The following is a 14,475-nucleotide window of genomic DNA, read 5'->3' on the forward strand; positions in this document are numbered from 1 at the left end:
TGCATCTGTCGGTAACTACCGATTAACTGAAAGTTAAACAGTGAGATATGTCTCTTAACATCCATGAGCTGGATACCAGAGAATGTTCTGTTTGTGCTAAACTTAATGACGACACATGTTGCATCGGTCGCTAACTACCGATTAACTGAAAGTTAAACACCGAGATATGTCTTAACATTTCTTAATGCTCAGAACAGTTGTTAAAATGTTCAGACAAAGGTAATGCAGCCAGATGATGCCTTTGACAACAACCAATATTTCAATAGGTGAACACTGCCATTTTCAAGGCAAAAACTAAATGAAGATGTTGTGGTTAAGCTGTAACAAACAGTGGAACCTAACTGCAAGTGATGTGAAGAAAATTATTTTCAAAATTCTCATACTAATGATGTAGTTGTGGTAAAGATTGTTTACAGATAATTTCACTTTTCTGAGTCAGATTCTCTGGTGTTCAGGTAGGGGTTGGGAGGGGGGGGGGGAGAGAGAGCGAGAGGGAGGGGGGGGGTAATTATGGAGAATTACATAATACATTTATGTAAAACATAATTTTAAACATAGAGTAACAATGTTAAAGAAACAAAATTCCACTTCAGTTCTAAACCTTGACATATTATTTTGCGTGTTTATAGGAAATAATACTCAGAGTTCGCTCAAATCTAAAGAAGGTGCAGCATCTCCAAGAACAAACTCGTGCATTTGAAGCAAGGGATCGAAATGTAGCAGAGAGCAATTATGTTCGTGTAAATGTTTGGTCTGTTATACAGATTATTGTAATGCTTGTGGTTGGATTTATTCAGGTATGTATATGCAGTTATAAATGTTTCAGTAGTGTACATTTTCTATTGCACAAATAAATTTTCTGATCACCTTACAGTTGCATTTGTGTGTAAAGTGATAAAATACATTTAAAGCTGTATATCAATATGTTACTAATTATACAAATGTTCATTTAGAATTACTCTGGAACGGTTGTAATTATCACAACTGTATAGCCACTTTGATATATTTTCCATTGTTTTTATATGTTAGTACTGCCTTTGTCAATATTTCTATCTTAAGAGAGTTATTAATCACACAATTTTCACAAACAGAATTTTTACAAATACACAAAAGAGAAAATTTAAACTTAGATGAGGATGGGACAGTTTTGATTGGCATAAATCAGTGTTTAGATGAATGAGAGATATGGTGACTGTTCATAATAAATGTGTTATGTATTGTTCACCTAATCGACAGTGCATAAAATTCAAATATCGAATCTAAGGGCGAAAAATAATGTTGATGATGTCTTATTTTATTTATTATTGGAGTACTCCCTCACTTAGTTGTATCAGAATGATTTGACTGTGGTCCAAATTTTCCTTCTAGGGGCAGTTCCGTGGAACTATCAGAAAAGAAGTACAAATCCCTCATATAACAATCAGTCTGTTAGTGATGAAGCTACATCACATGTTTTATTGTAATGTATAGTTTGTGCCATTTTCTATCTTGATGCTTTTTCTAAATAAAGGAAGGATAACATTGTTTCCCATTCAGTGACAAGAAATTGATTTCAGTGAGAGTAAGCACAGAAAGGTCAACTTATGAGTTACACTCTTTATAGATCCTGTGGCATTTTTTTCCCCCCTAGGAAAAAAAACATGCTGAGAATAGAAACTCTTTAATACCCAACATTTGCTTCAAAGATATTCAACAAATAAAACAAGCTGATGTATTGATGCCAATCACATCTGATTTTGTTTATTATAAGAATATACTGGAATTGTTAGTGTACAAACCATGACAGTAGAAAAGGAAGGTTATAACAAACACAACAGTGGTTATATTCATTAAAAATTTAGTATGTTACAACTTTGAAGTATTATGCATAATGTTTACTGAATGTCCAGAGTTTTTATAACCACACAATTATTTTGGTGTAACACAAGAAGAGAATGAAGACAGTGAAATTTCTACGATGTTTCATAGTTAAAAGATGACTTTTAAGAACTATTCACAATGCGTTTGAATGATGACCTACTTTGTGGCATTTCTCTTTCATAGAAATAGATATTCTGTTTGTGGACCTCCTTTCTTATGTCACATCTAAATGTGTTTTACCCCAAAACCTTAACTACAAACACCATTTCACCACGTTAAAATGGTTCTCTACTGGTTTCAGACACAATTTTTTATATCGTAGGTATTACAGATACAGAAATATGTAGCAACCATATATTATTCGCATAGTCATGGAAATGAACCAAAACTTCATTGTATGTTGGCTTCAGAGAGTACTCTACAGCATTGGTCCCTTGCTTAGCTTCCATTTATTTTGAATATGTAGCCCAGCAGAAAGTCCCAAGCAACTGAAAGAAAGTGCAGCCGAGTCCTGAGTGTAAGACGGGTAAAAGAATGTATCCGCAAAATTACAAGTCCATCTCCTTAATGTCAGTTTACTGCAGAATTTGTGAACATGTTTTCAGTCTGAATATAATACATTTCCTTGAGACAGAAAAGCTTCTGTCTACAAATCAGCAGGGATCCTGTTGGAGGAACATCCACAACAGAGCATTATACCAGAGGTTGAAAATACCGCTTCAGTTGTAAAGTTCGTTTATTATCACACTGCTAGTGTCGGGCTCTTATATGCCCATCTCCAGGTGTCGTACTGAAATAGCCAGAGATGAGATAATTTTTTACATGCAGCAATACACATAAAAACAAAAAAAAAATAAATCACAAAACTTTTTAAAAACATTTCAGAACTGCAGGTCGGGCTAGTTGCTTTGAGACCTATGTCAATCCGAAAGTGACACCAGGCAGTACTACGGACGACTGCCTGGGTAGAGAAATATACAAAGAATACCAGGACACTTACACTTGGTGCTGTGATCCCTGAGTGCCTTGGTTGACGTGTACAAAGCGCAGTGCGCCACGTACGAGCACAGAGCATGGAGTAGTGGATGAGCGGATGCAAAAGAGGAAGTGAACCAGTAAACCAGAGTGGAAAAGTGATGCCATCTGTTGATGAGGAGAAGAACGCGGGACCCCTAGCCCAGCTGTTCACAATTTTAATTAGTGGTTACATTTAAAATGAAGAAAACAAAAGAAAAAATTATGTAAGAAATACACAGTTACAACGCACCACAGTCATCAGTTAAAAGAACATACACGCGTGTCACTCCTATTTACATGTATCTTGTTACTGACCAAAAGGGAGAGTAGCGAAGCCTTACAGTCCACACTGTCAGAAAGTAATATGCCAGTTAATAGCTAGCCGCAATAGCACTAAAAAGACATATTAAAAGTGGGGTCAGTTTAAAACCTGCTAACTAAAGTTGACAACTAATCGAGGCTTACATAAGATAAGACCTGAGACACAGTTATATCATGAAAGACAGGTAAGTTTTAAATTAGTGAGGACACAGCACAATAATGCGCCATAGTCATAGGATAAAATGAAAAACATATAACTTCTATTAATAGTGGACAATTTTACAGCTATGTAGAATGAATTGGATGGACCTTGCAGACCTCACCATAGGAAACAGGCATAAGCCATACATTCATTAAGCCTAATTTAAAATTTGCCTGTCTTTCATGATGTAAAATGCGTCTCAGGTCTTATCTTATGTAAGCCTTGATTTGTTGTTGACTTTAGTTAGACACTGCGAAATGTCTCAAGGACTATGCACATAACAACGAACTGCTTTCGACATGTATTTCTGGTGGGCTGTGTTTTGATGAGCATGAAATCACAACTATTTACATTTCTAAAGGGCTCCGCAGACAAGCAACGGATCCCAGCAATATGTCTCATGAGTGACCGATATCTTTGTAGCTTGCTGGTGTGTAGGCAGATTGCAGTAGTTGGTCGCTGATCACTGTTGAATTGTGCTTGCAGTATGACTGCGTGGCTGGTTAGCAGCAGTGTGTGGCAACATGGCTGTGACTCAATTTCTCTATTTATCAAGTGGGGTCGTGCAGTTTTATTTATGTTCGAATTTCTTGTTAACCATGGACCACAGACTACTCCGAGAAATGATGTGGAAGCGGAAGATTCCATTTGTATTAAGAAGTAACACAAAATACGCCCTCCAATTTTGCAATGATGAGCATTTTGAAGCTTGCACTACAGAAGTAAAAGTGATGGGAAGTTCGTAGAAGTAGTCACGATACAGTGGGTACAATCTTATGATTTTGGTGTTATTTATGAAATAATTATACGCAGTAGTAAAGTTCTTAACTTCTAAGCAGAATGACATACGTACCTACTGTAATGTTAAGAGGACATTTTAATTTTAAATGTTCAGCGGGAATCTATTATACAGTTATACTCAAGCCCTTGTCATTTCGTATAATCTAATATTCTTCCATACAATGTATGATAAGAGGTCGTGTAATCAGTAGCGCTGCTATTCACAGTATCTCTATAGAAACATCAAGTAAATTGTGTAGGTCTAAAGATTGCAGTTAAACAATAAGACTAATGAATAAAAATAAAGATAATAAAAACAATAATAAATGTGAAACGAAATGTATTGATTTACACAACCCAACTGGCGGCAGAGGAAAATGTAATATATTCTGTAAAGTAACCTAAAGTTCCCAAGAAAAGCATTTCAAAACAAGTTTAATAACTTATAATTCTGGTCTATTTTAAATATGTTTTGCAAGTACTCTTAGAGATATGGAAATCAACTGGAACTCAGTGTCTAACTAAAGTCAACAACAAATCAAGGCTTACATAAGATAAGACCTGAGACGCATTTTACATCATGAAAGACAGGCAAATTTTAAATTAGGCTTAACGAATGTATGGCTTATGCCTGTTTCCTATGGTGAGGTCTGCAAACATTCTAGCAGTGCTCAAGGATAGGTCACACAAAGCATTCTGTATGTCCTTTATAGGCAGCGACACTTTCCTAGAAATCTGTGACTAAATCCAGGTTGACCAAGTCATCCTGTATCCTCCTACAGTTATTCATCTAGGACGCTTTCCTGTACATAACAGTGTCATTAGCAAACAGTCACGATTAAGAGGGTACTTAAGACCTCTACATGTTTCAAATATGAGAGTACATGCAGAAACACAGGAACTCAAGACTATTGATTAGCAACAATCGTGTGTGTTACCTACTTAAAACACATATTGGTGCTGTTTCTGTGCATTTCTTACCCATGTAATCTTTAAAAATATGGCAGATTTTGCTATAAACAACTTTCTATGGAGGCTTAGTGAAGTGGCACAATAGTTAAGCTGCTGAAGTCAAATAGGTTAGGTTAGATTATTCAGAAGTAGAGCTAAAAGTTCTATTTCAGCTGCCGTGCTTTAAGCTTTTTTCTGTACTTCCTTAGCAACTTCTCTTAAATTTTGAGCCATGGCCACTATCCAGCTCTGACAATCCTGTTATTGAAATGGCATGAAGCTTTAGCCTTCTAGATGGCTAAACAGCTTTTTTGACTTTGTTATCCGTAAATTTGATCTGTTATTGCATCATACAACTGTAATTGAAGTGTACTGTGTAGGGTGAAATGGTTACTACTTTTATTGTTAGGTACAAATATTGTGTCTTCCAGTTTTGTAAAAATTTAATGTAATTGTGTTAAATTTTGTTATTATTTTTTCAGGTTGTTATGGTGAAGAGCCTCTTTGATGACAAATCTTGCCTACATCAAATATGGAAAAAGGTTTATTCTTCTTGAATTCCATGCTTTCCATGTGTGCTGCTCCAACATTTCTTTTGGTGAGTAATACTGCTTCTCTTGAAATAATTGTATGTTAGTGGATTACAGACACTCCTTCACTCCCACAGTAAAATTTTCTGGATTCACTCATGAGCAACTAAGCTAGCTCATGAGTAGTTTTACTACACCCCATTTTTGCCCTGTTTATAGTACCGATACACAGGGTGTACAACCCAGGACAACCTGGAGATCCGGGAAAAACCCGTGAATTTTTCCATGCGGGAGAAATCCGGGAAAAACCTGGGAATTTTTTTAGAATTCTGGGAATTTTTTTAGAATTCTGGGAATTTGCCATTGTTTTAGTTTTCAGTTACATTTTTGTAATTTTGACTGGTAAGAACCGATATTCTAACAAAGGATATTACTGTATCCCACTACTGCAGAAATCCTTTAAAACATAAACGAGAGAAAAAAATGAAAATAACTTAAATTGCAAAGGAAATGCGCCATATACAATGATGACACACAGTGCTCATACAAGCATCTGCCAACAGCAAAATGTGTCAAAGGCTTAGGAAGACTACGCAATGCTTCGTAACAACAAATTGCCTCCGATGAGCATGAAGTCACAACTGTTTACATTAGATTCGTTTTAGCAGTTACGAGTGGGCTCATGCGCATATGCAGTTGGATACAGAAACGTGGCTGTTGGCTGTACAAGCAATCGCAACAAGCAGCTAGATGCTACTGGGAAAAGGGGGCGCCAAATTCATATTCTTGAGGAGAAAAAAAACTTGTTTCACAAAGCGCCTAGCATCCAGCGCATGTTGGTCTATCGATTGTTCATATGATTTTGAAATGCATCACTGTTGGTTTTTGAACATTTTTGAACACATTGTAATTTGATTTCTGAATGAATCATAAGTTAATTTTTGAATGCGTGCATAGTGTACGTGATGTCTCTGTCAGGAGAATCCTCGTCGTCTCTAAAAACAAACTTTCTGCAGACAAAAGGGGATGGGGCTATACAAGCTGAGCAGAGTAAATCTGAACGGATGAATGCCAATTGCTGTCTGATTATGTGGTTGATTGGGTTTGTGAATGATCAACGTTATAATTACTAGCAAAATCCATAGATTCAGACTACCAGAATGGAAATAAGCAACTAACAGGGATAACAAGTAAGAAAGATTACTTATTATCTTCTCAGTGTATCTAAGATAATGAAATTTTGACAGAAAATTTTTGGCCAGATCACTACACTGGTAAGGAGCAGTTCTACTGTCCCCGGCTAGCAGCCACTTAAGTTCTGTTCAACATAGGAAATGTGTTGTAAGAACATGTAACAACGCCTAACCGGAGAATGATTGTGGGATAACTAAACCTGGCAGGATTAGTGAAGTTAATTGGCAAACAAATTTTGACAATGGCAGGAATTGATGATGAAAAGATTGTTTGTTAGAACGAGGAAGGAAAAGAAATGGGGACATCACACAAATTATGGAAGAATAAGACAATTCCAAATTTATATAAAAATTTCATAATACTACTTTTCGATCTCATGCTTGACAAATTGGTGCGTATGAGTGAAATGTGAAACTATTTCCTAACATAAAGCTTTTCGCTTGCTGTAGGCCTAATAGGTATTTGATCGTACTTCGTGAATTATATTCTGTCAAGTCATAAAAATGACCATTTGTCTCGTTTATTTGGTGTGTGTTACAAAATTGCTGCAATATTAGAAAGGCCTATTTCGTTTTATCTAGCAGACAGTGACAAAATAGACGTAATCAGATCGAGAAACCACTCCAGTCATGGGTATCATGTGTATTAACTGCTTTTTCAGTATTAGATAACAACGTTTCAGTTTTTCATGTAGCAAAACATTTTATGAACTTTGATGAGATAATAGATTCTTTCGCAGAAAGGAAAGCATGCCATGTAAAGCTGTAGCAAGATTAGAGAGGAAAAAATGCTAGGAGCTATGGATTGAAGAAATGTGTACTCTCTTGTTTGTCTCTTGTCTTTATTTATTTTAGGTATCCTACATTTAATTTTATGTCTCACAAAACAGCAAGTTATTAACTAATAGGCCATAAATAATGCAAATTTTCTGAAGAGTTCTTGTTCTCCCAGTTACAAATAAACCCATCCGCTATTAATTGTGAAATTTTTTTTAAAAGAGGGTCAGGCTCTCAAACCAGCCGACTGGGAGCAGGAGAGGCACCACAGGACTTTTCAATTTCCACTGTGCTGAATATAGTTTGATGGCATCAATTATAAAATAATCGCGTTTCAATTCCACAGAGCGAAATACAGTGATGTACGATAGAAGAATGCTGTATGAAGAGGTGTGGCACTGCACTTTGGCACACTTAAGACCAAATAACATATCCTACATTTCCTCGAACACATATGTTTTATGTTTCTGACTTTTCAGAAAGATGTGCGTTACAAGATGAACATATTTTTGAAAATTCTAGTTTTTTAGTATTGACCTGTTTCGCAAATATCGTATATCCGGGGCTGATGTGCAGAGCAGTCTTCCCCTTCGTTTACTCTCACATCAAATGAAAACAAAACGAATATCTGTGGCCGGGAGCTACCAAGTGAATTAAAATACATTCACATGATTATGGAAGGCTAAAATATGTTATTAATTTTAGATTTTATTTTATTTCCACCTTTCTGACAGTCAATCATTAATCACCTTGCAGAACAATGAAGTTATTTTTGTCTGTTTGCTAAAGAAATTTGACTTTTATTAACCTTTTCTTCAGAGGCAGTAAATGTATTTGAAACAAAATATTTAATTCCACAGTACTGCCTAGTTTCAACTGTTCGTTGCATTCCAAGTGCACATTTTCATTTTCTAGCACGTATGGCATTATGCCATAATAAAGTACCAAATATGAGGCAATACAGTACTGGTGCTCCAAGACAATTTACATCCTGAAAACCACACTGAAAAGCTTAATATCAGGTTGAGGTCTATGTTATTGGGAATCTGGGCATACACGTGTGCACTTTAAGTATGCACTTTAAATGTGCACATTTTAGTATGGCTCACGAAATTCTGATGCTCTTTGAGTATCCTCTGATGTCTTGTTTCTTTTATGACATAATGTATGATCTTTTCATGTTTTACACATATGTACATATGGGCTTCCTGCATCATGGTAGCTGCGCAATTGCGGTGTCGCCTGTTATATGCGCTCTCTGGCAACTGCTAAAACGAACCTATTTCTAACAGGTTGCAGGAAAATATTGTGAATGGTGATTTGAAAAATGTTACTTTCAAAGTAAATATCCTTTTACGTAAGTTGAACTATGTGCGAAAATGTACCATGTATTTCGTAAATCACAGAACGTTTGACTCTCATTTAAAAATAAATTCTTTGATGATGAGCCATTTAGAAGAATTTCGAACCCTGAAGATCAGACATTTATGTCATTATTTTTAAAAACTTTACTGGCACATTTGTGTGATATATCTTAAAGTGTAACATGCGCAAAAAAGATCAATGTTATATGTGAAAGCTTAGCTTCTCTTGCAGCTTATTAACCTTAGTGACCAATATTATATGTGAAAGCTTTGTTTTTCTTGTAGCAACACAATGTATATTAATTTAAACTATTAACTTTCCCTGTTTGTGTGTTCTTGTCCACATATACACCCTGGATACATCATATCATGCACTCCATGAGATACTGGAAAGTGCCAGGGAGCAATCTTGATCTGTGACTGCTGCCATTCTCAGTTCTTGGAGATTGTTGAAAGTTGAGTACACTCACTCAATGGTAATTCATGTGTGCCCAGTTGGATTGAGGTGTGGTGACTTTGGGAGGGGGAGACTCATTTGTGCCCCTTGAGTTTTCATCTAACTGAGTTGGGGAGTGAAGGGTTGGAGCATTTTATTCATGGAGATGCAGGTGACCTGGAGGTACCTCTAGGCAGTGTCACTGATGCACGACATTTGACAGTAAATGTGTATTTATTTATCTGTGAGAGGGAATGGCAGACATTTCAGGAACCTCATTCATGGTTACACAAACATCCCCTTGAAGAGACTACGTCACCTATCAGCCTGAATGGTGCCGTGCTGGCTAGTGTGATGCGTGACCTCATGTGGTTTTCAACATATTACCTACCATCAGCATTTACCACTCACCTGTCTAGGCTACTTGGATATGTTGTTTGATGATTCTTTAAATTTTACGATAACTTTCAGTCGATGAAGTCTGTTTTGGTATGTGCATATCCATGCAGATAAATGCATGTGGATTGACTTCAATGTATAAATATTTAAAGCTTCTAGCAGAATGCCGAGCGGTTCTGGGTGCTTCAGTCTGGAATCATGCGACCGCTACGGTCGCAGGTCCGAATCCTGCCTCGGGCATTGATGTGTGTGAGGTCATTAGATTAGTTAGGTTTAAGTAGTTCTAAGTTCTAAGGGACTGATGACCTCAGATGTTAAGTCCCATAGTACTCAGAGCCATTTGAATTTTTTCTAGCAGAGTGCTGTTATTAACAAGATAGTTGAGTAATATACCCCTAAACTAAAAATATTAATCTTGAGTCAGGTTATTCTGTGTGCCATATCCTACCCAGGGATGCTAGTCTGGTTTGCTGAGCAGTAATGCCAGCTTGAAATTTGAGAATTAAGCAGTTCTGCAATTCTGCTGGAATGTTGTGTGAAATCTTGAGATTTCATACATTAGTTCAGAGGGTTGCAAACTTAGTGCCTTGTGATGTGGATTATGTGTGTAGCACCACAAATACACTCCTGTCAGTAAGTTAAGGGATCTTCAAAATTTGTTAAACAACATGAGGCAAGTTGATAATGTATATGCTAAAAGGTGCCAAGGCAACAGTGTGACACAGTGACATGGTTATATAGTATGAGTTTACTGCAGGTGGTACTTAACGTGTGTAGAGTGTATCCGGCACAGGCATACAGAGATATTATGCCATCATTTGGCAATACTCGTCAGCTTACTCACATTTTTGTTACATAAACCCATAATGCAGGAGAGCCCCAGGGATATGCAGTGAGTGAAGCTATTGACAAATGTGTAGAAACATGGTACTTCTATAAAGTATACAAACAGTCAGCTAGGGCTAGTGATAATCGGCTCACATTCATATGTATTGGAATTACATGCATAAACATAAATGCAGCTACTTTGAAAAGACCACACTATTCACCTCTGTTTTTATAACAATGATCTTTCAGCTTAAGTTGTTACTATTTACATTTGTGTCTTCAAAGACAGGTTGGGTGTAATAGTTTTGATTCCTGGTGTGGCAATGGCATTAGTGGAAGCTGTGGTACATATACATTAGTATATGCACACTACAGTTGGGCATCCTGAAACATCATGCTCAACATACTGGACAAAAAATTTAAGTATGTGTTGCTTTTCAGTGTAGATTACTACGAGAACACAATGATGGTTCAGTATGTTGGCTTGTAACTTACATGACTAGTGTCTTTCTGTATTTTGGGTCACATAATGTGAATCTATAAAGGTTATGATCTTTTATGAGGAATTTCTCTCTTTGTATGTGTGATATTATTATCTTTTCAGATAATTGTTTACTAAGCATCCAGCATTAAATGATGAGCAAACACTTACGAATACTGCTCACAGCAAATTTGAATGGCAGCTGGTGGCATTGTGGACATGACACCATCAAGAATCGCAGTTCGCGTCAGAGAGCTTGTCTCCGGGCTTGGGGTTTTCCCTCTTCCACCTCTTTTCCGGGCCCCTCTGCGTACACCCCCGTGGTGTGTGCCCTGCCCATGCCTTCGGCTCGATTGGCACAGGGCCCGAAGGACACGGTCCCTCCTTAGGCCTTCCGCTGCCGCTTTCTTTCCATCCTTGCCACGTATCAGGGCTCAGGTGTTGTCTACACTGATGGTTTGGTGGTTGCTGGTCGTGTCGGCTATGCTCTCACTCTAGGGGACCATTGTGAACAACACTCATTGCCGGCTGGCTGCAGCGTTTTCACTGCTGAGCTGGTCGCCATCTCTCGTGCCCTAGAGTATATCAGCTCCTACTCAGCTGAGTCCTTCGTTTTCTGTAGCAACTCCCTGAGCGGTTTACGAGCTATCGACCAGTGTTTCCCTTGATCTCATTTGGTGATGGCTATCCAGGAGTCCCTCCATATTCTTGCCCGTTGCGGCCGCTCTGTGGTCTTTGTGTGGACCCGTGGTAATGTCTGCATCCCAGGCAATGAACGTGTTGACATGCTGGCCAAACAGGCTGTCGGTGCACCAGCCTCATCGATTGGGCTTTCAGAGAGTGACCTCAGGGCAGTTTTGCGGCAGAATGTACTTCTCACCTGGGGTGAAGAATGGCGCACCCTGCCTTCGCCAAACAAACTTCGGGCCATCAGGGAGGCTACCGGTGCGTGGTGCTCCTCCTTGTGGGTCTCTCGCAAGGAGTCTGTTGTGCTGTGCCGGCTGCGCATTGGGCACACCCGGATGACGCACAGCCACTTATTGCCCTGTGAGGACCCATCTCTATGTCGCTGCGGATCCGCTTTGACAGTGGTTCACATTTTGTTGGCCTGTCCCCTTTTAGCTGTGCACAGGCAGATATTTGCACTGCCTGATGTGTTCCCTGCCCTTTTAACAGATGTCACTGCCATGGCAGGCTTAGTTTTGCGTTTTATTTGGGCAGGGAGCTTTTATCACTTAATATGAGTGATTGTAATTTTTTTGTTTTGAGTCTGGCCTTTGGCCTACGATTTTAGACTGGGTTATTTTTTTAGCGTGTTTCTAGGTGGTTGGCTTTTCCTTTTTTGTATCTATGGTCGGCCAACCACTGTCACACTCTGTGTGCTTTTAATTCCTTTTGTCTGGTCTCTGTCTGCGTCTTTCTTGTCCTGTGTCGTCTGTTGTCATCTCCATTGTTCATTTTTATTCTGTGTGGGTGTTTGAAGTTTTGGAAAAAAAGGACCGATGACCATAGCAGTCTGGTCCCGTCAATCCCACAAACCAACCAACCAACCATCAGGAAACTATAGTAGTGGAGCAGACATAACTGGAGGAATCATTGTAGCATAGCTATGGACTGAAAATGGGAAAACCCACTGCCATGCAGAATCGCTGCTGTATTACATTCTGAAGGTGGAACAACACACTTTGAGGCAGGCGCTCATAATATTTTCGCTCATCAGTGTATGTGCTAATATTTGACTGAATGTGACACACTTTACAGAGTTGCTTTTACTCTATCAAAAATGTGGTGTAAGTGCAAAAGGATTCACCACCACCCAAGCTGTGCCTAAATAAGTACCATGAACTTTATGGAGTATCTACAGTCAGTTTTATCATAAAGAATCTAATGCAGATTTCCTCCTCCATTGTTTCAAATGGAACTGCCACTATATGAAAATTGATACAAAATTCATCTACATACAGTTAATATGTTTCATATATTAGTTACTCAATGATCTATGTACTAGCAACTAACAAAATTTGGTAGAGTGCTGTATAAACAGTAATCAGTCATGTTAAGTGTGAAAAACCATATGCAGCCGAGAGAATTTTAAATTGCTTTTGTTAATTTGTTTGTGACCTAATTTGGACAGATGTGTGGTCTGTTGTTGAATCCCTCCCCCTCCCCCCCTACCCCGCTGCCTCCCTCTCCCCCTCCCACACAATTGAATTAAGGCAACATTATGCTATTCCCTTCCAACTGTATTTTGAAAAATTAAATTTACTTTCTGTTTTAAAGTGTTCGGGATCTTTACATTGTGCTGGGTCACCTGTTGTGTGTTATAAATCATTAACAGTGAAACAATATGCCAGTCTCATTTTCAGATAGCTAATTTTTTCGGATTTTAACAAGTAAGTAAACTCAAATATTTATGCACATGCATTTGGGGGGGGGGGGGGGGGTGAAATCAGCACACATACAGGCAGGTCAAACTTTGAGCCAGTTGTGAAGTATCTTTAGATGGCTCAGTTCGTAAGCAATGGCCATTGTCCAAATCCTTGTTCAGCGCACTGTCTTAATCTGTTTTTAAGGCACTGCTTTTAAAAAGCAGTGTAGTTTTCAAAACTGTGTCACAATTAATGTTAAGTTAGTTTCACCATTTTTCATTTATTACAAAAAAAATCCCCCTTCTTTTATTGCAGGTTTTTAGTATATGGAACATGCAGTCTGTGTAGCAGTTTGATGTGGACTTCAGGATTTTAATGTGAAGACTGCAGATCATCTATAGCACCTCCAATTATATTTGAGTTATCAGTTGAACAGAATTTGGTTGAAAGAAAGAGTTGGAGTACTATTAAGAGACATAGTGAAGGCCCTTAATTCCCAGTGTATCAATGCCACAAGTAGGTGGGACAAATGTCCACCTTCAAAGATACAACCAGTTGTTCAGTGTTATTAATAAGAAATGCATTCATAAAATACAACATTTTAGATTGGTTGTTTGTCATTTTTTTGTCTTCAAGTATCAGCAGATTTAATGTGTATGTAAGACTAACTGCATTGTAAAATTCATATCTGAACTTTAATTAATTGTGTTTGTAATACTCCAGTATGTTGTTTGGAAACCACTGCTATTTCCACTATATGTTTGTAAAGATAGTGTTTTCATTTGAAGCAGCTAAGAAGTACTGGTAGATTGGAGATAGGTCATGTACCTAGGTACCTCATTGCCTCTGAAAGCTGAGACTCTGTGTTCAACTTACAATCTGACACACAGTATGAATCTGCCAGGAAGTCTCGTAAGTGAATAGATTGAACTGCAGCATGTTTTGTCACTGTGTAGTGTTGTAGTGT

At 38.0% G+C, this 14,475-nt stretch overlaps 1 protein-coding gene across 1 annotated transcript in view; it reads left to right on the forward strand.

The window, feature by feature from the left end:
• Positions 1 to 14,119, forward strand: part of LOC124722307 (transmembrane emp24 domain-containing protein 1) — a 45,718-nt gene extending 31,599 nt beyond the window's left edge. Inside the window, exons 4-6 of the mRNA XM_047247489.1 lie at positions 630 to 797; positions 5,614 to 5,729; positions 13,824 to 14,119. Of these exons, the coding sequence (XP_047103445.1) occupies positions 630 to 797; positions 5,614 to 5,688 (243 nt within the window). The 3' untranslated portion in view covers positions 5,689 to 5,729; positions 13,824 to 14,119. The remainder of the gene's footprint in view (positions 1 to 629; positions 798 to 5,613; positions 5,730 to 13,823) is intronic.
• Positions 14,120 to 14,475: the final 356 nt, after the last annotated feature.

The sequence above is a fragment of the Schistocerca piceifrons genome, chromosome X (assembly GCF_021461385.2).
Source record: "Schistocerca piceifrons isolate TAMUIC-IGC-003096 chromosome X, iqSchPice1.1, whole genome shotgun sequence".
Lineage (NCBI taxonomy): Eukaryota > Metazoa > Arthropoda > Insecta > Orthoptera > Acrididae > Schistocerca > Schistocerca piceifrons.